Consider the following 26,991-nt stretch of genomic DNA (forward strand, 5'->3'; position numbering starts at 1 on the left):
TATATGCTTTAACTTGCTATAACTGCTTTATAAATTTTATAAAGTAGCCCTGGCCGGTTGGGTCAGTGGTAGAGCGTCAGCCTGGCATGCAGAGGTCCCGGGTTTGATTCCCGGCCAGGGCACACAGGAGAAGCACCCATCTGCTTCTCCACCCCTCCCCCTCTCCCTCCTCTCTGTCTCTCTCTTCCCCTCCCGCAGCCGAGGCTCCATTGGAGCAAAGATGGCCCGGGTGCTGGGGATGGCTCCTTGGCCTCTGCCCCAGGTGCTAGAGTGGCTCTGGTCGCAACAGAGTGACGCCCCAGAGGGGTTAGAGCGTCACCCCTGGTGGGCTTGCCTGGTGGATCCCAGTCGGGCGCATTCAGGAGTCTGTCTGACTGTCTCTCCCCATTTCCAGCTTCAGAAAAAATACAAAAAAAAAAAATTTTATAAAGTAAAACTACTTCCCTACTTTATAAATCACCATTACTGTGGAACCAGTGGGCAGTTAGAAAATTTTACTACTAACAGAGATACAAAAGTGGGCACTAGGTATAAAATGTTTGACTACCCCTGGGTTACATCAATATTGCTAAATTTTTTTCTTTCCAAGATTTTACTTTATCCAAATCAGTCTAAATAAGATTAACCTGATCATTTTGCACAGTAGGGTTTTGTCCTTGGAGAATGAGTGTGACCATTTGTTAATAACAGAGCACGGATGTAATGTTAAACAGCAAGGATGGATAGGATGATAATGGAACAGGCTGGGAGAGACAAGGTCAGAGAGGAAGATGGCTTTGCCAAGGCTCTGACCAATTAGTGGAAGTCCTTTGGGTCTACCGATGAAACAGAGAAGTGCCAGGTGGAAGGATAAGCCACCGTCTGGCCAGGTGGGTTGTGGACCACTGCATAGGCTGAATGTCCTGTCTCTCTGCAGGTATTCTACAGACCACGGGGTCTGGGTGTGGTCCGCCAGCCCTTCCCCTATCTGAGCAGGGCTTGTGCTCTTGAAGTGCTGGATTTCCAGGTAGAAAGTAACAGAAAAGGAGTAGACCAGGCCTTGGGAATTGGGGCAGATACATACTCCCTCCACCCTAGCCCCCCCCCCCAGTCTTCCCTGGGCTGCATAGGAAGGTTGATGGTTGAAAATAAGCAAGAAAGGCCTTTTTCAAATGTTCTCTTAAAATTGAGGCTGAAAGAAGCATGAGTCACTCCCATAAACCACATAGAGAACTATGCTTGGCAGAAAGTACGTAATCAAGGTATAAGACTTAAGAGGTCAATAATGCCAAATAATGTCACTGTCAACGGGTTCCCCCTGCCATTGGCACATCTACTTCCATGCTTCCTTTCCATTGTTGAGATCTCTGAACTGCGCCAAAACATTATCCAGTGGTTTAGAAAGTTTACTGCCTTTGACAAACACAATGGCTCTTCTCAGAGAGGTGCGGCTCACATGAACCTCTTGGCCCTATCCATCTCAATGCCGGAGCTTTGCACATCTTGCTGGAACCCTTTGTCTATCAAATCAGGGGCCAGCCTTAGTTGTCTACAACTCCTCCTGCCAGTTGCTGCCACGTGGGTGTCCTCCGTGTCTTCTTCTTGCATAGCTCCACTCAGGGTGCGAAATTCACCAGGTAAATTGCCAAAAAGTTGGATGGCATGCAGAGGCTTCCACAGGAGAGCTCTCAACATAGTGGAAAGCTAGAGATGGATAGAAAAAGAATAAACCAAAAAAAAAAAACATTTTTAAATTACCATCTAGACCTTGTACCTGGTGAGTCCTTGCAAAACAAAGATAATGCATATATAAAAGAGTTCCAGATCGTTCAAAGTCAGGTGCTGTGCCATTTTGCCTGAATAAAAATGGTGGAGTTGGAAAAGGTGACAGGGTGTTCTGGCTGGATCAGCTCGTGCAGGGCCTGGTAGGTCCCCACCACAAAGCCCAGGAAGCCCAGGATGCTGATGAGGGCGTCCTTGGCAATGGTGAGCGGGCTCATGCCCTCCGAGTAGTAGGTGGTGATCTCCAGGAGGGGCGGGATGATGAGGGCCAGGGCACTGCTGCTCATGGAGCCCACCAGGGAGAGGACCAGGTCCAGGCGGGGGACGAGGATGGCCAAGATGCCTGCAGGGAGATGACATGGGACAGATAGATCATTCCAGGCTCAGCCAAGCTTTTAAAGTTTGTTTTTAAAATCCTTTCCTTAACACATAAATTAGTTGTTTCTCAAAATTTAGTTACATATAGAAAAAGCTGGAAGTCCTGTAATACCCCCAATGTCATTCACTAGTGGTTACACATTAAAAATTTGGTGTGTCTCCTTCCAATCATTTTTCAAATATATAGATTCATGTTGTTGGGAGGAAAAACTACCCACTTAGGTTCTGTGGTGGGGGCCTGCAAACTTAACGGACAATAGACAGATTAACAGGAGAAAAGGCAATTTATTCGGGGCTAGAGAGCCTTCAGGTAAATTGGCCCCTGAAACAGCCAAAGATAGAGGATTTCATATCTGCATTTCATAAGGTGAAAGGGAGGGGGCGGAACTTCTGCATGAGAAAAGTGGAAGGTCTGACAGTTTCAGATAAAGTTTATTTAAGTAATTACTCGGTCTGTAATGATGGTTAGTCTCCTTTCTGGCTGAAAATCACTCAGAGAGGGAATGTATGGCAGCTTAACATTTCAGAAGGTCTTGCTTAATACAGCAAAGGAAGTGGAGATCAAATTGTTTTTATTCCCTCCCATGGCTGTTATTTGTTCAAACATTTTTAGCTCAAATAAATTTTTATCCACTAAGGTGCATTTTGAGTCCCTGTATGTTCAACAATTAAGCTCTTAATAAGTAACACTAAATAACAGTGCTGGGAACTGTCCCAGCTATTGTGAATATATCAATATAAAAATCAGGCCTGACCCGTGGTGGCACAGTGGATAAAGTGTTGACCTGGAAACACTGAGTTTGCCAGTTCGAAACCCTGGAGCTGCCTGGTTAAGGCACATATGGGAGTTGATGCTTCCTGCTCCTCCCCTCTTCTCTCTCTCTCTCCTCTCTCTCTAAAAAAAAAAAAAAAAAAAAAAAAAACAGACAAAAATTGGAAAAAAATTTCAGCCTGACTTAATAGAGCTAACATTTTAATAAAATGAGCATGACTGTAAGCATGACTGTAAGCACCTCTTGCAAACCAGTAGGATGTACAATTATTTCTAGGAGAAAGGAGTCTCCAGTTGGAACAGGATTGCAATGTTTCTTTAAAAGTGTCTTCTCCAGGTTTTACATACATGTCAGAAAACATCTAACAAAGAAATACTAAAAGCTACAGATTTTAAAATTCTACTTTTTTTTTTTTCATGGGATCTTTTGCAAGCCTGGCATTTTACATTTTTTATTTTACTTGATGGAAAATTTTCACTAAGAAAGACCGGAAGCCTCCCCCAGGCTTCCTGTGGAGGAAGAGTATATAACAGAATGAAGGCAGGATTCTGGATTCTCCTTGCGTGGCTTTGGGTAAGTCCCTCCCCCTTTCTCAGCTTGTTTCCTCCTCTACAAAGTGGGGATAAATGATATCTATTCTTCTAGGTCTGATGGTTCATATTGCAAATGCTGTTAAAAGTTTTAAACAAGTTACTTGATGTCAAGCACTCAGAAAAATTATTTTCTCTAATATATTGATTGGGACAATGTATGCCAGCGGTTCTCAACCTGTGGGTCGTGACCCCAGCGGGGGTCGAATGACCAAAACACAGGGGTCGCCTAAAGCCATCGGAAAATACATAATGCATATATTACAGCTATGAAGTAGCCACCAAAATTATTTTTTGGTTTGGGGTCACCGCAACATGAGGAACTGTATTGCGGGGTCACGGCATTAGAAAGGTTGAGAACCACTGGTGTATACAGAAGTCTTAGTTTGGGGCTTCAGGAATTATGTTGTTTTCATATTTGGGACAAATTTCTTTATCTCTCTGGAGTCTCTAAGGTTCCGAATGGCAGTGTCCCTGCCTCGTAAATTGGGAAGAGATCACTTCAAAGGAAGAAAATCAGTGTCCAGTGAATTATATGGGCTGGTCCAGTACAGTGAGAAGCAAGGGGGAGATTCTTAGAATCACAATGAAAAGGAGCCTTAGGAATGGCTGGGCCCTGTCACACTCAGTACAGGAATCTCTGTCATCTCCTTTGCCCCTGTTAAGATGTTCGCAGAAGTGAGGCACCAGGAACATGGGACACAGAGAGGGCTGTGAGGGGGTGAGTGGGACCAACAAGCCAACAATTGAGCAGGGCCCATCCAATGGGCAAGTCCAATTGATAACCACCAATGGAGAATGTGGCTCTAGAGTGGCTAGATCATCCCCTCCCCCCCCAAAATTAGAAATTTGGATTTGTACATGAGCTCTCCCACATTTTTAATATTGGCCCAGATATATACATCTTTACAGTGTGAAAGTCAAACAAACACCTCTGCTGCCGGACGAGACTCACTGTCACTTTCTTTTTCTTTTTTTTTATTTACAGAGAGAGAGAGAGAGAGAGAGAGAGAGAGGGATAGGGACAAACAGACAGGAACGGAGAGAGATGAGAAGCATCAATCATCAGTTTTTCGTTGTGACACCTTAGTTGTTCATTGATTGCTTTCTCATATGTGCCTTGACTGTGAGCCTTCAGCAGACCAAGTAACCCCTTGCTCGAGCCAGCGACCTTGGGTCCAAGCTGGTGAGCTTTGCTTAAACCAGATGAGCCCGTGCTCAAGCTGGCGACCTCGGGGTCTTGAACCTGGGTCCTCCGCATTCCAGTCCAACGCTCTATCCACTGTGCCACCACCTGATCAGGCTCACTGTCACTTTCAACCTCTATCCTGGAGGTGAAAGGTGCTGGCTTTGGACTTAGATGACCTGGGTTCAATTCCTGCCTCTGGCACTACTTGGCCAAAGTGTTCTCATTTGTAAAGTAGTCCTACCTCATAAGAGTTCCTGCAGGACTGAATAAAAGTCTATGAAATATGGACTAACGAAGAGCTTTGCACAGTGGCTGGCACACAGTAGGTGTATACTGAACATCGGTTTTTATTGTGACTGTTGTTGGATAAGCTGTGTCACTTCCTCAGGCTGTAAAGCACTAAATCCATCTAACTGGGTATCTGTAAGAATTAGGTTGCCCCTGAGACTTAAGTGAATCACTACTTGCAAAGCCTTTTCCGGTCCCTGAAAAACAGTTAGTGCTGGTTATTATGACTGTCCTTTATCAATCATTTGGCTGATTTCTGACAGCCCTCAGGAAAAGAGTGACATTTCTCTGCTTTCTACTCACATGTCAGGCAGACCATGGCGAAGCGGACGAACAATTCCAGAAGCAGTGCCCAGCGCTTTGACACCTGGGAGATGGCAAAGGGGATGATGATTTCGGCAGGGACGTAGAACTGCAGGGCATAGCTGCACAGGATGCCAGCGATGTAGAGGAGCTTGACCGACTGGTACAGCCTGCCGGACAGAACAGCAATGTTTTCTATGACCCCTGGGCTCTGACACGCAGCCTCCTAGGAACCTTTAACCTCTGACCTTGTCTGAAAGTGATGGGAAGGGGGACTTCTAAGAGCCAAGAGGGAGTCACAGCAGAGCACACTGTGACGGAACCATCATAGGTATATAGACCATCTTCACAAACCACTAGCACTTATGTTCAATTTTAGATTTTAAGAAAGAGAGGCTCAGTCTGGGTACCTTGTGCAGGGGAGGCAAGTGATAAGTGACAAAGACCAAAACCCAGGGTCTGAAAGACTCTGGTCCCTGTGGTTTCTGTCAGTCCTTAAGAATTCTCTGGACCTCCCCAAAGCTCTTAGCACATAACAGTCTCTCAACAAATGCTTGTAGTAGGTAGAGAGAACTGCAGAATCCCAAATCCTTGGGAGAAGAGGCAGTGTACAAATAGGGTTGTGTGAGGGCTGGGGGCAGGGCAGATAAAGAACAGGGTTACTTGCAGGCCTCAGCCTAGAGGCAGAGAGAGTGTGTGATGGAGAATGTTGAGTTTTATCAAAGGCTTTTTCTGACCTATAGAGATATGACATTTTCCCTTGAATCCACAAATGTGGTAGATGCATCTCCCCTGTTGAATAAAGCTGTGCATGTATGCGTATGTCTGAGTCTGTGTTTAGGCCATTCCTTAACAGGCTGACTTCCCCATCTCTGTGTTTCTTGTTCACACTGGTTCTGATGTCTAGGAATACCATGTCCTCCATTTCCATCTGTCCAAACCCCACCGACTTCTTGAAATTCCCATCTTTAGAGCAGGTACTACATAGCAGATGCTTTCAGACATGCCTGATTCAATCCTCATGACAACTCTGCTTTATAGATGAGGAAACCCAGGGTCAGAGAGGTTAAGTAAATCATCCATGACCACAAACTAGGAGGCAGCACAACTGGGACCTGGACCCGGAGTGCCAGAGCTGTCCTCGTCCGGACAGAGTTGTCTTGTTAGACAACAAGATTCTCTGTGGTTCCATTCCAATGCAGTTTATTTCCTTGAAAGTCCCCAAGGCCTCTCTGCTCCTCTGGACGGCTTCTTTTTTCTATTCCGTGTTATAATTATTTATATATACCATCTATCCCTCCCACATTCCCACTGAATTACGAGTCAGGGAAGGCCATTAAGCTCAAGTTCATGTCTACTCACATCAGTACCCTCCACACCCTCATGTGTTTAGATGGCATCTGCATATAATTGGCATGCAGTGAATGCCTGGTGAATGACATTTATCAACTTGGGGAAGGTACCCCATTTAAGGCAAGTTAAGTCTCCAAGTGACCCTTACAAAGGCAGGCATCCTGTATTTAATGATATGCCTCAGCGTGGGAGAAAATGCTCACCATGGGTTCATGTGTCTATTTAAATATGGCACAGGTGAAGCCTGGCTCAGCTAACTGTTGTTGCATGAACTGAGTGCATTGGAACAAAACATTTTCACAGCGGTCTTTCCAAATTGGTGGTTTTACTGCTTTTTCATCCTAGCTCCTATGACACAGGGATGTGCACCACTGGCTGTGGCAAGCAGGGCTTGGGAGCACAGCCTTCACAAATGTAACTGGAAGTCTTGCCACCCACCGACTCCGCTGTCTGCCTCTTGTCCTCCCCGGACCCTGCCCTCTCTCCTTAGGTAACCAAGGATTCTCACTTCCTCCTAAATCGTGTCCTTCTTCATACTGAGCTAACAAGGCCTCACTCAACATGAGGCTGTGGCTGAAGGAGGAGCTCCTTGAACAGAGAACCCAGAGCCCAGGGCTCCAGTGACAGCGCTGTTTTCCCAGGGGTGGCCCTCTAGAGTCTAGACCAGTGGTCCCCAACCCCCGGGGCCGCTGACCGCTACCGGTCCGCAGAGAAAGAATAAATAACTTACATTATTTCCATTTTATTTATATTTAAGTCTGAACGATGTTTTGTTTTTAAAAAATGACCAGATTCCCTCTGTTACATCCATCTAAGACTCACGCTTGACGCTTGTCTTGGTCACGTGATACATTTATCCATCCCATCCTAAAGGCCGGTCCGTGAAAATATTTTCTGACATTAAACCGGTCCGTGGCCCAAAAAAGGTTGGGGGCCACTGCTCTAGACCTCATTTCACCATCTGGGGAAGAGAGGAGGACGTGACCTAAACATTCCCACCTGGCTCCGAGTCCCCACCACCCGAGGCCCGTAAAGTTACCAGCAGTTGGGAAGGTTCAGGGTTATGCTGGCCTTGATGTCATCTCCAAACCGCAGGTAGCCCAGAACCGCAATGCCAATGTACAGGGCAGTGATGATGGACATTCCCAAAGACAGGATAGCTGGGAAGCGGCGGGTATCCTTCATCTTGTTTTCCAGGGGCAGAACCTATAGAAATATCACAGTGTGAGAAGACAGGAGGAGAAAGAGGGACATGAACATAAAGAAGAAAGACACCCTGACTGGTTGGCTCAGTGTTAGAGCATCAGCCCAGCATGTGTATGTTCTGGGTTTGATTCCTGGTCAGGGTCACACAGGAGAAGTGACCATCTGCTTCTCCACTCCTCCCCTCCCTCTTCTCTCTCTCTTTCTCTGCCTCTCTTCTCCTCCCCTCCCACAGCCATGGCTCTATTGGTTTGAAAGCATCAGCCCCGGGCATTGAGGATGTCTCCATGGCTTCCACCTCAAGTGCTAAATATAGCTCGGTTGTGAGCATGGCCCATGATGGGCAGAGTATTGGCCCCAGGTTGGGGGTAGCCGGGTGGATCCCAGTTGGGGTTCAGGCAGGAGTCTGCCTCTCTATCTCCCCTCCTCTCATTTGGAAAAGAAGAAGAAAAAAAGAATAAAGAGTAAGAGAAATGGTAATTATCTGGATAGATATAATAGACTATTTTTCTCCTAATAAGTTTGTTATAAGTAAGGACTATTATGACTGTTGAAAGCAAGACTTATCACATTGTCTGATGGTGTTTTAATGTATTTAGATAAAACACATATGGGAAATACAACATAACAGAGGAAAACAAAGGGACCTATATGACTAAAATTTTTACAGTTTACCAGAAATGATAAAATATTAACTCTAAGTAAACCATTCAAAGTTATGTATGTATATTAGAATCCCCAGAGCAACCACTAAAAATTACTAGAGAGATATACTAGTCAAAAATCCAATAGCAAATTAAAGTGGAATACTAAGAAGTATTCAAATAATCCAAAAAAAAAAAAGGCAAAAAAAGAGAAAACATAGGAAAAGCAAAAGGAAGGGTAAAACAGAAAAGAAATAAAACCCAGACCTACTAACCACAATAATTATGAGAATTGCAAATGGTCTGACCACATGAACTAAAAGACAAAGATGGTCAGATTGGCTTAAACAACAAGACTCAATTATATTCTGTCTGTGACCTAGCAAACCTACTCCTAGAGAAATAAAAACGTAAGTCTGGCCCGCCAAGTGGTGGCACAGTGAATAGAGAATCGACTTGGGATGCTGAGGACCCAGGTTCGAAACCCCAAGGTCCCCGGCTTGGGCGCAGGGTCGCTGGCTTGAGCACAGGATCATAGACATTATCCTCTCGTCGCTCGCTTGAGCAAGGAGTCACTGGCTCAGCTGGAGTCCCCTGGTCAATTGCACATATGATAAAGCAATCAATGAACAACTAAGGTGCTACAACTATGAGTTGATGCTCTTCATTTCTCTTCCTTCCTGTCTGTCTCTTTCTCACTTAAGAAGAAAAAAACTTATGTTCACACAGAAACCTGTACACAAATGCTTACAGCAGCATTATTCATACTCGTTGAAACCTAGAAACAACCTTAATATCTGTCTGCAGGTGCACTGATAAACTGTGGTATTGCTGCTGCTATGGTGGATGCTCACGGGATAGAAAGCAGTGAGCTACTGATGCCTGCAACAATATGAATGGTCTTAGATGCAACTAAGTGAAAGAAGCCAGTCGCAAGAGCTTACACGCTGGATAATCTCCTGCATATTCTGGAGAAGATAAGACAATAGTGAAAGTGAACAGAAGGTGGTTGCCAGGGGTTAATGGAGGTGAGGGGAGTTGACTACAAAGGGGGCAGCATGAGGGAGTTATTTGTGGTTAGAGAGTTCTTCTGTGTCTTGACTGTGGTGCATCTATGACTCAATGCATTTCTCAAAATTTACAGAAATGTACAACCCTCCTTCCACCCCTCCAAAAGTGGACTGGGCAATATATATAGTAAACAAAAATTATATACACAGCCCCATCCTTCCTCAAGTGTGGAAGTAGGGACTATATAATAATCCATTGTAAATATTGTCCAGTTTAAAACTCCTTAATTTTAAATTCTGTTAGATTGTTCATCTCCATTTGCCTTGGTTTTAAAAGATCAGGAAACACATGTTGATCTGAAGATAAATATGCGATAGATGTACTGGGACAAGAATAGGACTCTGTCTCCTGACTGCCTCTCTGTTATAACCTACTTTTCCCTGCTGCTGACCACGACCCTCGAGAGGCCAGAGGTTCCTTTCTTCCATGTGCATAGAAACCCAGAGCTCCCAGCTCCCAGCTCCCGCTCCAAAGGCCACCCACAGCACCAGGGCAATTCTACTCCAACTCAAACCTTACCAAGCCAATGCTTTCAAATGAAATAATGGCTGTTCCAAAGAAGAGAGAGTAGCCCTTCCAATTTGTTATCAATGGCAACTGGCTGGGGTCTGGAATATCCTACAGGAAAGAGAAATGGGTTAAGACATTAACCCTCAAAGCATGCTTGGGTTCCTTTAAAAGGGTCTTCTAAAAGTAGAGCTGAATTAAAAAAAAATTATTTATTGATTTTAGAGAGAGAGGAAGGGAGAGGAGAGAGAGAAACATTGATCTGTTTTTCTGGATGTTCCCTGACCAGGGCCTGAATCAGCAACCTCTGCATGTTGGGACGATGCTCCAACCAACTGAGCTATCTGGCCAGGGCTGAATTTTTTAAAAAAATTATTTATTTATTTATTCATTTTAGAAAGGAGAGAGAGAGGGGAAGAGAGAGAGAGAAGGGGGGAGGAGCAGGAAGCATCAACTCCCATATGTGCCTTGACCAGGCAAGCCCAGGGTTTCGAACCGGCGACCTCAGCATTTCCAGGTCGACGCTTTTTCCACTGCACCACCACAGGTCAGGCGCCAGGGCTGAATTTTTTAAAAAAAGTAAATGTCAAAAATTTAGAAAACTTCAAAAGGAACTGGGCAATAATCAAAGTTGATTTTAACACTGCACAATAACAAAAAGCCAGAGGAAAAAGAAACATCAAGGTATTGTCAGAGTATTGCAGAATCAGTATCTTACAGAGGGAGTTTGGTTTGTCAGAATCAACAAAAGAAAATCTTACACACCATAGGTTAGTCCCAGCTTAAAGTGCCCAAGGATGCTTTGAATGTACAGTGGTCACGGGTATTGGAAATTACTGACTATAGCTACAGAGATATTCCAGGGAGCCCAAAGGAATTAGCTGAATAGAAAATTTCCTCTTCTTCAATGGGGTAAAATTGAAGAGGAGGAAAGCATATGAAATAAGTATACCTTAGAATCTAGAATTTGAAAATTATAGAACCATTCCTCTAATTGGGCAACCTCTGGAATTGTCCAAATATGAATCAGAGGAAGCTGATACATTGGAAAATTCAACCTTGTGGAATGTATCAATATTGCCTTAAGGAATATAAGACTTACAGTTATTCTAAAATATTTGACTAATTTGTTAATATTACTAGACTCCATAGACAATATAACTCTTTTCCCCTTCTTGTGACTTTTGAAAGAGAAAAACATCTGAAAGATATCAGGTATGGCAAAAGGCTTCTGGGATTTACATTTTTATGTAGTCTTGTCCATTATAAAATAAAAATTAGAAAGGATAGAAAAATAGGAAATTGAGGGAAAATTGGTGTCAATAATTCAACTTAAAAGACATTATAATTTACATCATGATAGACTGGCTTTTGATCCTTCAAGACTCTCTATTTCTATCTTTGTGGTAAAATATGAGTTTGTTTTTTCTATTGAGTGCCCTGGGGGTAATTTTAAGTGCCTGGAATTGTAGCTCAGAGTATGTAAGATTACATGGATGCAATTCGATAAGAAGATGCTGCTTTTTAACTGCCTTTTGCTGCTATCCAACCATTACAGGAATGATCTATGGTTCACCAATTAAGATGTTTCCCTTACAAAGCATTTTTTAAAAGCCAGCATTGGACATAAAACAGTTACTGGAGAAGCAACATGAAGGAGGAGGCATCAGAAGCATGAGAGTTCACAGAGACATCTTTGTGGAAGACACGCTACCCTGAGACTGGCACGAGGCTGCGTCGTGGGGTAAATACCTACCCTCGGAACTGGCCCCAGGGTCAGTCTATTATTGATCAAAGGCTCTGCCCCTGCAGGATACAGGTGTGTGACACACACTAACCTGGGCAATGTACTGAGCGATGATGATCAAGCTGACCAGCATGCTGATGTTGGCCAACATGGAGAAGATGGACAGGACCCTGAGGTTCCGAATGAGGACCAGCAGCAGCAGGAATGGCAGGAAGGCCAGCATGTAGAGCCGAGAGTCCATGGTAGGTGTCAGAACCACCGTCTCATTGTTTTGGCAGTTGGTCGTGGTGCCGTTAACAGCTTCCACCACCTGATGAAGGAAGGGGAAAAGCAAGTGGAAGAGTCAATGCATCTTCTGACCATGTGGTTAGCTCTGTGCCTGGCTCACAACCTAACTCCCTCCCAAAGGGCTTGAATTAGGGTGAATTTAGGACTTCTTCTTATAAATCTTCTGCACTATACTTCCTCAAAAGAGGCAGCACAAATAACTTTAATAACAAATAAATAATTCGATTTGTAGTGGCTATTGGTTGGCTTTTGGCAACCCAGCGCCCATTCCTCCTGATTTTATTTTTGCTGAATTCATTCTCACCTGAATACAACGTTGGAGGACTGTAAGTCATAATCATATAGCAGAACTAAAGGACCATCCTTTGACTCAAGCTAGGGCATTCACAATCTCTCCCTGTAATTTTTTTTTTTTTGTATTTTTCTGAAGCTGGAAACGGGGAGAGACAGTCAGACAGACTCCCGCATGTGCTGGACCGGGATCCACCCAGCATGCCCACCAGGGGCGATGCTCTGCCCACCAGGGGGCGATGCTCTGCCCCTCCGGGTCGTCGCTCTGCCGCGACCAGAGCCACTCTAGCACCTGGGGCAGAGACCAAGGAGCCATCCCCAGCGCCTGGGCCATATTTGCTCCAATGTAGCCTTGGCTGCGGGAGGGGAAGAGAGAGACAGAGAGGAAGGAAGGGGGTGGGGGTGGAGAAGCAAATGGGCGCTTCTCCTATGTGCCCTGGCCGGGAATCGAACCCAGGTCCCCTGCACGCCAGGCCGACGCTCTACCGCTGAGCCAACCGGCCAGGGCCTCTCCCTGCAATTTGACCCTAAACAACTAGCAAAATGACTCAGGGACAGGACAAGAAAGGATAAAAATGAGTTGTGACAAAGTATCCCCAAAGAGACCGCGTCAGTTCTATCTACACCCCCCCCCCCCAACTGCCCTGGTTCCTGTTCTTTTCTGGAATCTATTTTTTTTTAGCTTTCTCTGTCATTTTGGAAATTAGCTAATCTTCTACTAAATTTATTTTCTGCTTAAGTTCCCAGAATCTGTTTCTTTTGCTTTAAACAAAACCAAACAAAAAACTTAAATGCTCATTTAGAATCAGTATTTATAACTTAATTAATACAATCTTATTGTGCAAGCAATACAATCCACTCCAGAACAATTAGAAACTAGTTATGCAAGAAAAGAACGGTGAAGCAATGATAATCTCAGTACCCATGGATAGCTACAGTAATGCCTTGGAATATCTGTATCTATACATTTTCTATACAATATCACAATGACATGTATAATATGAATACTTTTTCTTTTACAAGATTGCACGCATTGCATATACTCTTATTTTGAAATGCCCTTTTCTTTTAACAGCATATCATAAATACTTAAATCAATCATTAAGCTTTGTTTTTTTTTTTTTCTGATTCCTCACTGCAGTAGGAAAAATACTTGGAACATTAGCCAGACATTCAAGGTCCTCCATAAATGGGTTCCCTTCAACCTTGAAGGCTCTTCTACAATCAATTGTATTGCCTCTTCTGAGCAAGTCCCCTGCATTCCTGCCCCCAGGTGGTCACCCCTCCTTTCCCCCACCTTGGCCACCACCCCTCTTCAACACCCTGCTCAGATGCATCTCCCAAGGGAGCCTTCCTTACTTTGCTGCACCCACATATTTCTACCCCTTAGTCCACAATTAAACACCCCAACCTCTAGGTGTTATTAGTGATGTCCTGACCCAGCACCAAAATATCATAAAGCTAATGAACTTTTTATACACTTAGAACATATTCCACTGAGCCTGCAAACTCAAGACAATGCTTGCCTTGTCTCTAGAAGGATGATAATGTTCTGCTGATAGTAGATGGATTTCAAAGCAGCGACCTGGCCATGTGTTTTGAAAACCTTCCAAACAATCAAACTCTTTGACCGGGTAATTTTACTTTAGGAAATACAGACTAAGGAACTAAAGGGGTGTACCGAGACTTGATTGTAGTAAAAAAATAGAGGGAAACAAAATATCCAACAATAGAAGAGTAAGTCATGGTCAATCTGTGTGATGAAATATTAGTAAACTATTAAAAACTCCAAGGAAATTGCAAAATGCTAACCAGTTAATACTAAGTTAAAACAATAACCATGAATGATTACATTAAGGCTAATTTTGCTTTGTTTCGAAAAGCAATACAGCACAGTCTTTAAGAACCTGAGCTTTGATGTCAAAAGGTCTGCATCTTTAAGGGTGGCTCTGTAACCTTATATACCGTACATGATAGAGTTTATAGTACCAGTTTTCTCATCAGGACCTACTCTGATAAAGTCATGAAGGAATTAAAATGTGTAGCATTACCCCAGCTGGTGGCTCAGTGGATAGAGTGTCAGCCTGGTGTATGGATATCCTGGGTTCAATTCTTGGTCAGGGCACACAAGAGAACTGATTATCTGCTTCTTTCCCCCCTCCCCCTTCTTTCTCTCTTCTCCTCCCACAGCCAGCGGCTTGATTGGTTTGAGTGTTGGCCCCAGGTGCCATCTCCCTTTCTCTCACTTAAAAAAGAATGTTCAGCATTATACCTGACACATAAAAGAAGCTAACTGAATGCTTACTTTTTTTTTTTTTTTACATTTCTCAATTTCTGGTATTGCCATAAACAGAAAAAGACCCCTTAAGAACAGTTTCCTTTTTAAGCTTATTGATTGACTAAGGATGGCCTCTGCATTACCCATATTATTTTGTTCAGCTTGCTACAAGATAATCTCTGGGTTAGATGAAAAGAATTTTCTGGGAACAACAACTGTTAAACTATAAAGATTAAGCAACTAAAGGTAGATAAAGATGGCCCAAAGAGGGTTAGGTATTACCTGAAAAGACCTGTATCAGTTTTAGAACAGTTAAGGATGATTAAGCTTCAAAGCAAGACTGCAAAATCCAAAATTCCTTCCAGTCTAATTTTAGAGATCAACCTTGAACACAGGTCCAAGATCCTGGGCAAAGGGCATCATGGGAGAAGTAACCACTTATAGAAATCTGCAGATAAATGAACTGGGGGGGACAGTTTGGATTTTTTGATAGTATCTAGTTTAACTTTCTTTTTTTTTATATCGATGAGGCTACTAGGACCCCCACCCCCATAAACCATTTGTTGCGTAACTAGCAGAGGATCCTCCTTTTCCAACTCCTCCCACGTTCTCTAAAAGACTTTACCTGTTTTAAATTATCAGCCAGGAACACAATATACACACAGCAGAAGCCCAGTTGGGTGAATATCAGGAAGAAGGTCACCAAATGCCTAGAAGAGAGGAGAGAGTGAGAAAGAACACTCGTCATTAAAAAAAGAAAGCCTTGGCTTGTCATTTCCATTTCTGCCCCCTGTCCCAGCATCCTTGGTCATGCCACCACAATCAACAATAGGGCAGTAGCAAGAAGTGAGGTAACAATAGTTCTTTTATAAATATGTTTCTCAACCGCCCTCACATTCTCAGCTCAGCAAGTGGTAAAATTCTTCACAGTCAGCAACCTCGCCCCCTACCTGGCTCCGAGGCACTTCTTGTAACGGATACTAACCCAATGCAGGGCACTAGGCACAGTGTTTTCATTAGCTATTATTAACATTAAAATTATTTTCTACAATGGGCATTAAAGATACATGACAGATAACACACGGTCCTTCTGATGGCTTTAGGCGACCCCTGTGTTTTGGTCGTTCGCCCCCCGCTGGGGTCGTGACCCACAGGTTGAGAACCGCTGCTCTAGTGCTTTATGGACTAGTGGGCAAGATGGACCAAAAATAATTGGTACTAAGGGCCATGGTAAAAAGGGAATTTTACTCAAATTATAGAGCGGATAGCCTTCTTAGAAAAATCAGTATATGAGTAAGACTCTTTTGGGAAAGGGAAGAGATAAAGGAAGAAAGAGGAGGAGCATGAGATGGAGAGAAAGTAGCAAGAAAGAGTGTTTCAGTGGAGGGACTAGGCAGATTTCTCTAGCTGCTGTGGGGAGAACTCACTGATGGGGCAAGACTAGGGATGGAAGGCCTGGATGGGAGATTCTTACAGTAATGGAGCTGAAAGATGGCAGCAGCCTGGACAAGGATGTGACCATTAGGATGATAGAATCAGAGCATTAAGAGACACTCAGAAGCTAGAACTTACAGAACCTGGTTGACCACATACAGCTAGGAGAAAGGGAAGAGGAAGTGATCTAAGGTGATCGACAGGCTTTTAACTTGGACAACAAAGTGAGCTGGCATACTCAAAAGGAAGGACAGGGCTTGGGGGGGAAGGGAAAGAATGACACCGTTCTGTATCTGAATTGTTGAGCTTCTGGCTCCTGCAGGAGACATTCAGGAGACACAATATGTTAAGGTCTGGAGCTGTTGGTCTGTCAGTAATGGATAAAGCCCTGAGAAGGCAGATCAGTAATAAAGAATGTGCAGAGTTAGAAAAAAGGGCAAGAAAGCATTTCAACGCCTAGAGAACAACAGACCTTACAGAAAGGATAGAAAAAAAGAAGCCTGCGACAAATGTAAAGGAAATGACCAGAGAGGGGGGCAGAAAACCAGAGAGATTGGGGCAGGTCTGAAATCAAAGACAAAAGAATAGATTTAGTCCCAAGTACCAGAGGACAGAGGGGGTGGACTCGTTCTGTGTTATCCCCGAAAGCTAAAAGGTGGGAGCTGCAGGAGGAAGACTTCAGTTCACCAAATCATCATCATATTGATCTTCTCTCTTTTCTTCTCACTAAGAACTCACTCCCTAAGAGACCTCTTCTGCCCCCTGGCTCTGTGGCTGAGGACTTCAGTTCTGTAGCCTTCATAAAGATAGGTCCAAACCTATACATACTACTATCCGCTTGACTTCCCCACTGGAGTATCTCCCAGGCACCTCAAACACAATTTGTCCTAAACAGAAGTCATCGGAAATCTTAAGTGAACCTTCACTTCTTCCTTTTCCTGCAACCCCAGGACCCAAATCATAATCAAATTCATCTTTCTCCATCCACACTGCTGTCAGCGCGGTCCCAGCCATCACTGCCAACTGCCCGGATGTTGTCAATAGTGTCCTCATGGGTCTGACTAATCTAGTCTTGCCCCTTTGCAATCTGTTCTCCTTACTGAAGCCGGACAGCTCTTTCAACAATGCACATGATTATTTCCCTGATTAAAACCTTTAATTACTTTTCTTTCTTAAGACTGATGGCTTCCTGGGTGCGTTTAAAAAAAGAACAAGACTGCCCCGGACAGTTGGCTCAGTGGATAGAGCTTCGGTCTGGCGTATGGACATCCCAGGTTCGATTCCCAGTCAGGGCACACAGGAGAAGTGATGATCTGTTTCTCTCCCCCTCCTACTCTCCCTCCCTCTTCTCCTCCCACAGCCAGCGGCTCAGTTGGTTTGAGTGTTGGCCTCAGACACTGAGGATAGCTCAATTGATTCTAGCATCTGCCCCAGACGGGGGTTGCCAGGTGGATCCCAGTTGGGGCGCATGCAGAAATCTGTCTCACTGTCTCCCTCTCCCCTCCTATTACTTAAAAAAAAAAAAAGGAAAAGAACAGAACAGAAAAGAACAAAATCTTTACGAAGGTCTGAAATGTACACTAGATTGGGCTCTGGATCTTTCTTTAGCTTTCCCTCCAGGCTACCTGCTCTTGCTATACCTTGAAACTGTCCTGTACTCCTTCCTGCGGCAGGACCTTCAAACCTTGCTCTTCCTTCTTCCTGGAGGGCCTTCCACACTCCTGCTCACTTTTGCACAGGTAACTACTCACCCTTAGGAACCCCTCCCTTTGGAACTCACCTCCACTGTTCCATCCTAGGAAGCCTGCCCGAGCCCACGTGCAGCTCCACACCTGCTCAGTGGCAGCTATTTCTGTCCTGCACTGTATTTACCCCAGTGGTTACTAAGTAGTTGTGTCCTAAACTGTTTAATGTCTGTCTTTCCCACTGGACTATGAGTTCTGTGTTCTGTGAGAGCTAAGCCTTTTTTGGCCTTGTTCCTCATAGTACTTCCAGGGCTTGGTACACGGTAGCAACTGGATAAATGTGGTTTAATAATAATAATAATAATAATAAAAATGGATATTATTAAAGCTTCAGAGCAAAGGAATGATCACCCTGTTGCTGGAGGTGTTATATAAGCAGGGGGCTAGATCAGGAAGGTCATCAGTGAAACCCTTCCATGCCTAACATTCTGTGCTTAACGAGCCAGCTTCCCAGGGACAAAGGCATCCTTGATGGCCACATTTCTTCCTCCTGTTTCTTTTTTTTTTTTTTTTTTTTTTTAAACATATTGCTTTTTTTTTTTTTTTAATTTTTATTTATTTTATTTTTAGAGAGGAGAGAGAGAGGGAGAGAGAGAAACAGAGAGAGAGAAGGGAGGAGGAGCTAGAAGCATCAACTCCCATATGTGCCTTGACCAGGCAAGCCCAGGGTTTCGAACCGGCAACCTCAGCATTTCCAGGTTGACGCTTTATCCACTGCACCACCACAGGTCAGGCCTCTTCCTCCTGTTTCTTACCCTCTTCTAACAAAGCAAGAACAAGGTACCTTCCCCAGTGGGCGTGGTCCCGGAGCCAGGAGCTGGGGCTGGCCTCTAGTCCACGCATCACCGTCTCCCCATAGTCCATAAAGGGCTTGTTAAGCCTGCAGGAGAGAGTGCACACACAGTTACTGAGAAGCAGTTTAACCTAAGATCACACACTGAAAAGTTAGGAGACACGCAGCAAGGCAGGACCCAGCTGGAGTGGAAAGGACTCTGGGGCAGGGACCCAAGTTCTAGTTCAGGCTTTGATACTTGGTGGTGGTATTTCTTTGGTGGCTGTTTTCCTTACCTGTCAGGTGGGGTAGTTACTACACGTTACACACCTTGTACAGGTACAGTGGGTTTCCCCTCCACGATCCCATTGGGTCCCCATCACAGTTCTCAGAGGCAGGGCTAGGCCTGGAGTGTGTATGCCCAATGTACAGAGGAGCTCGGAGGACACGGAGCTCCCAGTGGCCTGACCCGGAGCACCTAATGAGTCACGTGGCAGAGCCTTACCTGATGTCCCTGCCCCGAATGCTTTTCTCTTTTTCTTGGCCTTGTTGGAGGAAATTAAGAAATCAACTCGTGTGTAGGATGTTTCTGGGATGTCCCTGAGGACCAAGGACCAAAGGAAGCGACACGAGGATGCTGCTTTCCTCACCTGTGGCAGAAGCGCTGGGCAGACCTGACCAGGATGTGCATGCAGTGGCAGGCCACGAAGCCCATCGCCAGCAGACTCAGCGGGCCCACCTGGAGAAGGGGGCAGAGGGCGGGGGAAGAGAGAAGAGAATGAATCCGGGAAGAGCGCTGCAGGGAGGCATTTGGTAGTGCGGATATTCAGGCATCAAAGACCCTTCTAGCAAACTGGTTTGCCAGCCCCCTTTTTTTTTACAGCAGCAACAGCAGTTCTTTCAAACACCATCTCAGGGAGTACTCTGGTCAAGCACATATAGCAATGACAACGGTGGTGGTCTGGTGGGAGGAGGGGACCCAGCGTTCTGGCCTTTTGTGGGCTCTGAGTTGTCTCCAAGCATGAGTGCTCTCTAGAGCACAGTTGGAAAGTCATAGTCCAACCCATGCATAGTACAAGGGAGGAAACTGAGGCCCAGAGAGCGGATGAATGACTCGTGAAGGCCACGCAAAGTCTGGAGCAGAGCTGGAACTCAAGCCCAGACCAGAGGTCCAGCCTCCAAGTCTGGACCAAGCTGCCTCCCAGAGAGACTGCACACTGTGAGCCATTACAAACCTCTAGAGCAGGGGTAGGTAACCTTTGTATACCTACCGCCCACTTCTGCATCTCTGTTAGTAGTAACATTTTCTAACCGCCCACTGGTTCCACAGTAATGGTGATTTATAAAGTAGAGAAGTAACTTTATAAAGTTTATAAAGCAGAATTACAGCAAGTTAAAGCATATAATAATAATTACTTGCCAAGTACTTTATGTCGGATTTTCGCTAAGTTTGGCAGAATAAATCTTTATAAAACAACTTACTATAGTTAAATCTATCTTCTTATTTATACTTTGGTTGCTCTGCTACTGCCTACCATGAAAGCTGGAATGCCCCCTAGTGGGCGGTAGGGACCAGGCTGACTACCACTGCTCTAGAGCCTGTCCTCCACCCCCCGCCCCTGCCTCCCTGCCACAACCCAGTCATATGGGCCTCGCCTATGGTAGTCTTTCTTACCAGGAGGCCTGCGTTCTTCACAGCCAGGGGAAGTCCCAGGACCCCTGTGCCCACGTTGCATTTTATCAAGTGAATCAAGGCCTGGAAGGCTCTAAAGGAGAGTAGAAAACATGAGGACGTGGATGTGTGGGGGGGAGGAGATCCAACAGACATCCCCTCCCACCATGCCAACACCAGAGTTAAGGTGGACAGGTGGGATCCTGGCCATCTCTCAGTCCTCATGGCCTTGCCTGGCACCTCTGAGTCTCCTTCAGGGTGACCAATTATCCCCGTTTGTCCAGAACTGTCCTGATTTTAGCAGCTGACACTCGATATATGCCACTGTAACACTATATCACAGGCATTAAACTAAGTAATATCTCATTGTCAAGGCAAGGAAGTAGATGAGGAGACTGAAGATAGAGGTTGTTTTCTAATGACCCATCCAAGGATATACCGGGGAGTCAGGATTTGAACCTGGGACTGCTTCAGAGTCCCTGTTCTTTACCCCACTTCTCTTGGACTGCTTCCTGGAAATAGGCCCAGACAGAGGAGTAAAGGGACACCCCAATTCATAACCAAGGAAACTGAGGCTCAGAGAGTGGGAAGCAAACAGTCCAAGATCATAAACCTAGTAGCAGAGACAGGACTGAATGCAGAGAAGAGAGAAAAGGGCAGGCAGCAAAGAAAGCAGAGTGACTTCCGAATAAGTAGGTCAGATGACTTGGGTCCCCAGATGCAGTCTGTTAGGACAGGGTCATTTGGGGATTGAGCTCCAGAAAGGTTATACTCCCCCTCAGGCCAGGACATCAAGCTGAGGAATGGACTCCTCCCACCCCAACACAAACAAAAACAAACCCTCAGACCCTTTAAGACAGTTCGAGGGAGGTACCTTCTCTGTTGAAGAGTTTTAAAAAAATAACAACACCCCCCCCTATTTTTACACCTCTTTGCCAAGGTGAGTACTGAATTCACATCCACAACTTCAGAAGCCTTGGAAACCCCCTAGGAATCTTCTGGAGAGGAAACTTTCTTTTTTCTTTTCTTTTCCTTTTAATTTATTGATTTTAGAAAGAGAAGAAAGGAGGGAGGGAGAGACAGAAACATTGAGCAGTTCCTGTATGTGCCCTGAGGTGGGATCGAACTTGCAACCTTTGCATATTGGGACAATCTAACCAACTGAGCTATCTGGCCAAGGCAAGAGACTTCTTATAAAGAGCAGCAGAGTTGCTCTGGAAGGTTGGACAAACCAAGAATTAAAACCCAAGGCGACTACTTAAGTAGCTGTGTCATCTGGGACGATGTGACACATTGCCAAATCTCTGTAACTGTTGGGAGGAAAGATATTTTGAAATAACTTCTCCAAACACCACACTTTATGTTGACCCTAATTTCTCTAGCTTCCCGAGGCTCTGCCCATTGATTTGTGAAGGGTTAGAGAGAACAGTGCGGGGAGAGAGAGAGTGGTAGTGTCTGTGTGCCTTTCTCTCTCCCCGTGGGCGTCAACATCGCTGACAGGGTGCCCAGTGGCCCATGTGCTTGTTTTGCAACTAGGAAAAGGTCAATGGGTCACTTTGGACATTTCTAACTAAAGGACTTAGGAAATCAGAATATAACTTTGCGCCACTCAGACAGCTTAAAAACACAGTGTGTGGTTGGTGATTTGTGCAAAGTACCCGGCCGGGAGGCAGGAAACCTGGGTTTTAGCCCTAACTCCTTTGGTGACCTTGAACTCCTTTGGTGACCCTAGTCCCAGTGGCCAACATTTCCAGACATGGCGTTTGGAGGCTTTCTGTGCAATCCACCTGTGCAGTCATCCTGGGAGGAGCAAACTGCCATCTCACAGAGGAGAAGCCGGGGCACACAATTCTGTCACCTGCTCAAGCTGGTAAGCAGCTAAGTGAGAACTAGAACGCAAGTCAGTACAGGGTACCCATAGGTACCCACGCTTGGGACACCTGTTTTATTACTTCCCTCCGAGCCAGAGGGGCCTTCTAGTTCACACTTGCTTTATTTCTTTGATTCTGAAGTAGCTGAAATTGCCACCAATTACCAAACCATGTGTCAGTTCTGGACACAGGAGCTAGTTGGTTTCTTCAAGGCCTTTGATTAAGAAATACAACTAACAGTGGATGGCCCCAAGGCCTAGAGAACTCACCCTCAGTGCCATGCATTCTTAGCAACCCTCAGAACTAGCCCTGGGGCAACAGAGCCCTCGGACCCCTTCTTTAAGACAGACGTGGAGGTCATTGTGTCCATCCCTAAATTGCCCTGCAGGGTGGCAGTGGAAAAGGGTTTTGCCTACCCTATAGTAACATCCCCCTCCTTCTGCAGTGCCTCCCCCACACCTCCTTCCAATTCAACTTCCAAGGCAGCCTCCTTAAATTCACACTGCCTTACCGGTTTATTGGTCTTGCAGGTGGGAAAACTGAGGCTTGGAGAAGGGAAGGAGTAGAGTCACAACCTGAATGCGTGTTCTTTCTTCTCCACCTACAGGTGTCAAAACTTCCTTCTTAAAGCAGCAGAGCTCTCCACCACCATGCACCCCGCCCATTCTTCCTAAGTGAACTAGCTACTCCGCTTAAGTGGCAGAGGCCCCGGGAGCTGGAGCCCTGGAGCCTGACTGTCCTGCCTCAGTTTTCAGGAGACCCCTTCTTGTCATGGTTTGAAAGCCTCATGAGTGATTAGTGACCCTCTGTGCCCCCTCACCTTCCCAACTCCCAAAACACAGCCCAGGGAGGTGGAAGAAACTGGACTCCTCTGCACACTGTGCTTTGATGTCACCGCAATTCTCAGTTGAAGGAGAGGTCAGTGTAACTGCAGAAAGGAGGCAGATCTCACCTTCACCTCTGAGAGGCTGGAGATTTGGCTCCCACCCCAACATCATCAAAACTGGCCAGGGGACAAAATGACCTTAGGGCCAGCACTGGATTTCAACCCCCATCCTGCCAATGACTCAGGGCATGGCCTGAGATAACTGGGCCTCAGTTTCCCCACCTGCACTTGTCAGAGGCTAATTCACTATATTCCAAGAGCTTTCTAATAGTCTCCCCTCCTGACCCTTTAAACTCTCAGTCTGTCTCAGCCTGCAATTGCCCCTTTTGAAACCTTGGTTTTCCCAGCTGCACAATGGGTTGGGGTCAGACATCCCACACACCCACCCTGACCCCAGGGCTTCTGTCAGTGCCGGCGTCCAGGCTGGAAGAGAGATACGGGATGGCAGGGAAGAGCACTCACGTTATACCCTGGGTCTTCTCCAAGACCGGCAACTCGGAAGGGCTCCCATCCAAGAGACTGGAGTCCTTGTTTTGCAGCTCCTTGGCACTTTCCAGAGGTGGCCTGAGATCCAGTTTGAGATCTACAGTTCCCTGGGGACTCCAGGCACCCTTTTTTCCAGGCATGACTGCTTCAGAAAGAGAGGGCTCTGGGTGATGAGGAGGTCTGCATTAGAAGGAGGCAAGCAGGAAGGTGTCTAGTCAGGTGCAACCCCAACTCAGTGGCTTGTCCTTTATTAGCAGGCTCTGGCCGGCCCGAAAGAACGGAGTGAGGCCCCACCCACCTCCCCCAGAGGGCACTCCTCCTGGCCCAAGAAGCTGTGGAAGAGGAGCTGATTGGGAGGAGGAGGAGAAGGGGGGAGGGATTTGGGAAGGAGCCCTCATCCACCCTTCCCTAACAAGAGCAATAACTAATACTCGTTAAGCACTTCACTGAGGGATACCCTTCCACGTGCTTGAATAATATTTTCTCCTGTAAGTCTATAAATTAAATAATGAGGAAATCAGGCTCTGAACTAAAGGAACCTGCCCGAGTTCATACCTAGAGAGTAAAAGAGTAGGGACTAAAGCCCAGCTCCTCACACTTTTCTTTTCTTTTTTTTTACAGAGACAGAGAGAGAGTCAGAGAGAGGGACAGACAGGAACGGAGAGAGATGAGAAGCATCAATTATCAGTTTTTCGTTGCGACACCTTAGTTGTTCATTGATTGCTTTCTCATATGTGCCTTGACCGCGGGCCTTCAGCAGACCGAGTAACCCCTTGCTCGAGCCAGCGACCTTGGGTCCAAGCTGGTGAGCTTTGCTCAAACCAGATGAGCCCGTGCTGAAGCTGGCGACCTTGGGGTCTCGAACCTGGGTCCTCCGCATCTCAGTCCAATGCTCTATCCACTGCACCACCACCTGGTCAGGCTCCTCACGCTTTTCAACCAGTGCCCCACGTCTGACATTCCAAGAGAATGCCCACACGCTCCCCACCGCAGCATTCATCCCAGGGCAGGGCTGCAGGGCTGCTAGAAGGTGTCTTCCTGGGAGCTCCCCTATCTTGGAAAAGAGGTGGAAAGAGGTGCTCATTTGGTTGAAGCATTGTCTTGATACGCCAGGGTTGTGGGTTCGACCCCTGGTCGGGACATATAGAAATCAACCAATGAATGCAGAAATGGGTGGAACAAGTCAATGCGTCTCTCTCTCTCCCCCTTTCTCTCTCTCAAATCAATCAATAAAAATTAAAATAAATAATAAGAAGAAGCAATTACTCACCTCTAACTGTGTCTTAGCTTTTGTGAGTCTCCAGGGAGAGAGTAGTGGAAATTCCTTTGGAAAAATAGGGCGAGGCAGAGATTTACAGCCCCCAGGAAAATTTCACTGGGCAGGAGGCTGGGCCAGGAGAGGGGGTGATTTGCCTACCATCCGTAACCAAGGACGTGCAGCGCCATTCCCGCGCCATTCCCGATAGAACACCCGCAGACAAAGAAGACCCTGGGGGTTTCTTCAGTGCCCCACCCTGTCATCATCTCTGCTTTCCTCCTCCCTCAAAATTACAGCATTTGACTCAAGCCAGGGCCTTCCCTGCCCCACCACCTCCTGTGCCAAGAGCTTTACTTAAACATCTCCCAGCTAACTGGTAGCATCCGAGATGGGTTTGCCTAGGCCCCTCCCTTTCATGGGGTGCTTTCCAAGGTCCTGTATGCAATTCTGAATTTATAATTTTGTATTCTCTCCCTTAAAGAGGCCCCCTCCACCCCTTACCACTAGCCCAACCTCCTCCTCCATGGTGTGAGCTTCGGGCTCCACAAAGCCTGACGACCTCTCTGGGCAGCACTGTTATTTGGCTTTTGCAGATATGGAAGCCGAGGCTCAGAGGAGTCGAGACTAGCTCGTTCAAGGTCACAGCTAATCCTCAGCCAGTCCTGAACTCCCTAGCCAGATCTCTCTGCCACTGAAGCCCACGGCCTTGACTGTGACACTGATCGCTCGGTTTGAATCCTGGCCCCACCCTTCAAGTTTCTTGCCTTTCTTGCCGCTGGGGTTTGAGAAACGTCCTTTAGTCACTTGTCTGGAGCCGGTACCTGGCAGGATTCCTGGTCTGCGGGGTGGCAGGCGGCGTCCTGTGGCCTGCTCATCCTCGGCACTGAAATGCCCCAATTCCATCTAAACCCAGAGCTCATCCCACTGACAGATCTGCTGCCCGCTCAGGCGACAAGGTCAATGCATTAGATCGGCAAGGAGGCTAGCTCTTGCTCTCCTGTCCAGGTTGCGAGAAGAACTTTGAGCTAACTTCCAAGCCTTTGGGAAAGGGGCGGCTGGTCTGTCAGAAGTGGGCTGGGGCCTTTTCCAGTGCCAGCTAAGAGGAAACTTACCTGGCACTGCCTGCACACCTCCAACTTGCTGCACCACGTGTCAGCCGGCAAGGGGGGTTTTTTCAAGATGGGGGGCCTCCAACACAAGCCCTTCTGAACACTGGCCCGGGCATCTATAGCTCTTGGTTCCACTGTGGCTCTACCACGCTGTTGTGACCCTGGGCAAGGTACTGAGAGGCGGGTTAGTAAGCCAGGACAAGTGAAATAGAGAAACTGAGACAGATAATAAAATGGCCAAGACATCTGGTGAATCGTAAAATCCTATCATCTGTAACCAAGGACACTTAAGAGTAAATAGTTTACAGTCCTCCTCCCCTCCCAGATGGTAAATAGCTTAAATCACCCTACTCAGGGAGATAGAAAGCAGAAATTCAATTAATGCCATGTGCCAACCACACCCAAGGACAGATGAAGTTAAGAGAATAAATCTCATGTCAACATAAAGCTGATGAATATTCTATTAAGAACCTCCCCTAAATTCCCAGCCTTATTTTTTATTAATTTTATTAAACTTTTTTTTTTTTAATTTTAGTGACGTTAGAGAGAGAGGAAAGGAGCGAGAGAGACAGAAACATCAATCTGGTTCTGTATGAGCCCTGACCAGGAATCAAGCTGGCAACGTTTTATGTATTGGGACGATGCTCTAACCAACCGTACATAAATTTCCAGCCTTTAAAACCCTTAATGAAGAGCCCAACCTGATCTGTGGTGGTGCCGTGCAACCCGGAATGCTGAGGTCTCTGGTTTGAAACCCTGGGCTTGCCGGGTCAAGGCACATACAGGAAGCAACTACTACGAATTGATGCTTCCAGCTTCTTCCCCCCACTCCCAAAAATCAATAGATAAAATCTAAAAAAACCAAACAAACGATGAAGGACCCAGGGCGAGCCCAGCCTTTTGCTTCTCCCTCTTCTTTCCCTACAGGCGTGCATCTCTCCTAAACCCGAAGGGCCCGCACCAGACTCGCAACCAGCCGAGCCGTGGGCAGCGGCAGCTGGTCCTGGGCTAACCCCTGAACCTGTCCCCAAGGCCCCCCTTCTCTGACTTCCCAGAGAGCCCAAGCAGCCCCATTTGGTTTTTTTGTAACATTT

The 26,991-nt window shown here is 46.1% G+C and overlaps 1 protein-coding gene across 6 annotated transcripts; it reads right to left on the minus strand.

Moving 5' to 3' along the window:
• SLC36A2 (solute carrier family 36 member 2) lies at positions 1 to 26,075 on the minus strand. Of its 6 annotated transcripts, none has more exons than XM_066273040.1 (12): positions 25,901 to 26,075; positions 24,801 to 24,854; positions 23,507 to 23,672; positions 20,291 to 20,381; positions 19,266 to 19,354; positions 18,628 to 18,723; positions 15,290 to 15,374; positions 11,899 to 12,117; positions 10,073 to 10,171; positions 7,675 to 7,841; positions 5,283 to 5,452; positions 1 to 2,104 (listed from the first exon to the last, which is right to left on the minus strand). In XM_066273040.1, the coding sequence occupies exons 3-12, from the start codon at positions 23,668 to 23,670 to the stop codon at positions 1,815 to 1,817; spliced, it is 1,470 nt and encodes a 489-aa protein (XP_066129137.1). In that variant the 5' UTR covers positions 23,671 to 23,672; positions 24,801 to 24,854; positions 25,901 to 26,075; the 3' UTR covers positions 1 to 1,814. The 6 variants fall into 6 exon arrangements, with proteins under 6 accessions (XP_066129137.1, XP_066129136.1, XP_066129135.1 ...); XM_066273039.1 differs by having other exon boundaries at positions 23,507 to 23,675; XM_066273038.1 differs by having other exon boundaries at positions 23,507 to 23,710.
• Positions 26,076 to 26,991: the final 916 nt, after the last annotated feature.

This window comes from Saccopteryx bilineata, chromosome 4, assembly GCF_036850765.1.
Source record: "Saccopteryx bilineata isolate mSacBil1 chromosome 4, mSacBil1_pri_phased_curated, whole genome shotgun sequence".
Taxonomy (NCBI): domain Eukaryota; kingdom Metazoa; phylum Chordata; class Mammalia; order Chiroptera; family Emballonuridae; genus Saccopteryx; species Saccopteryx bilineata.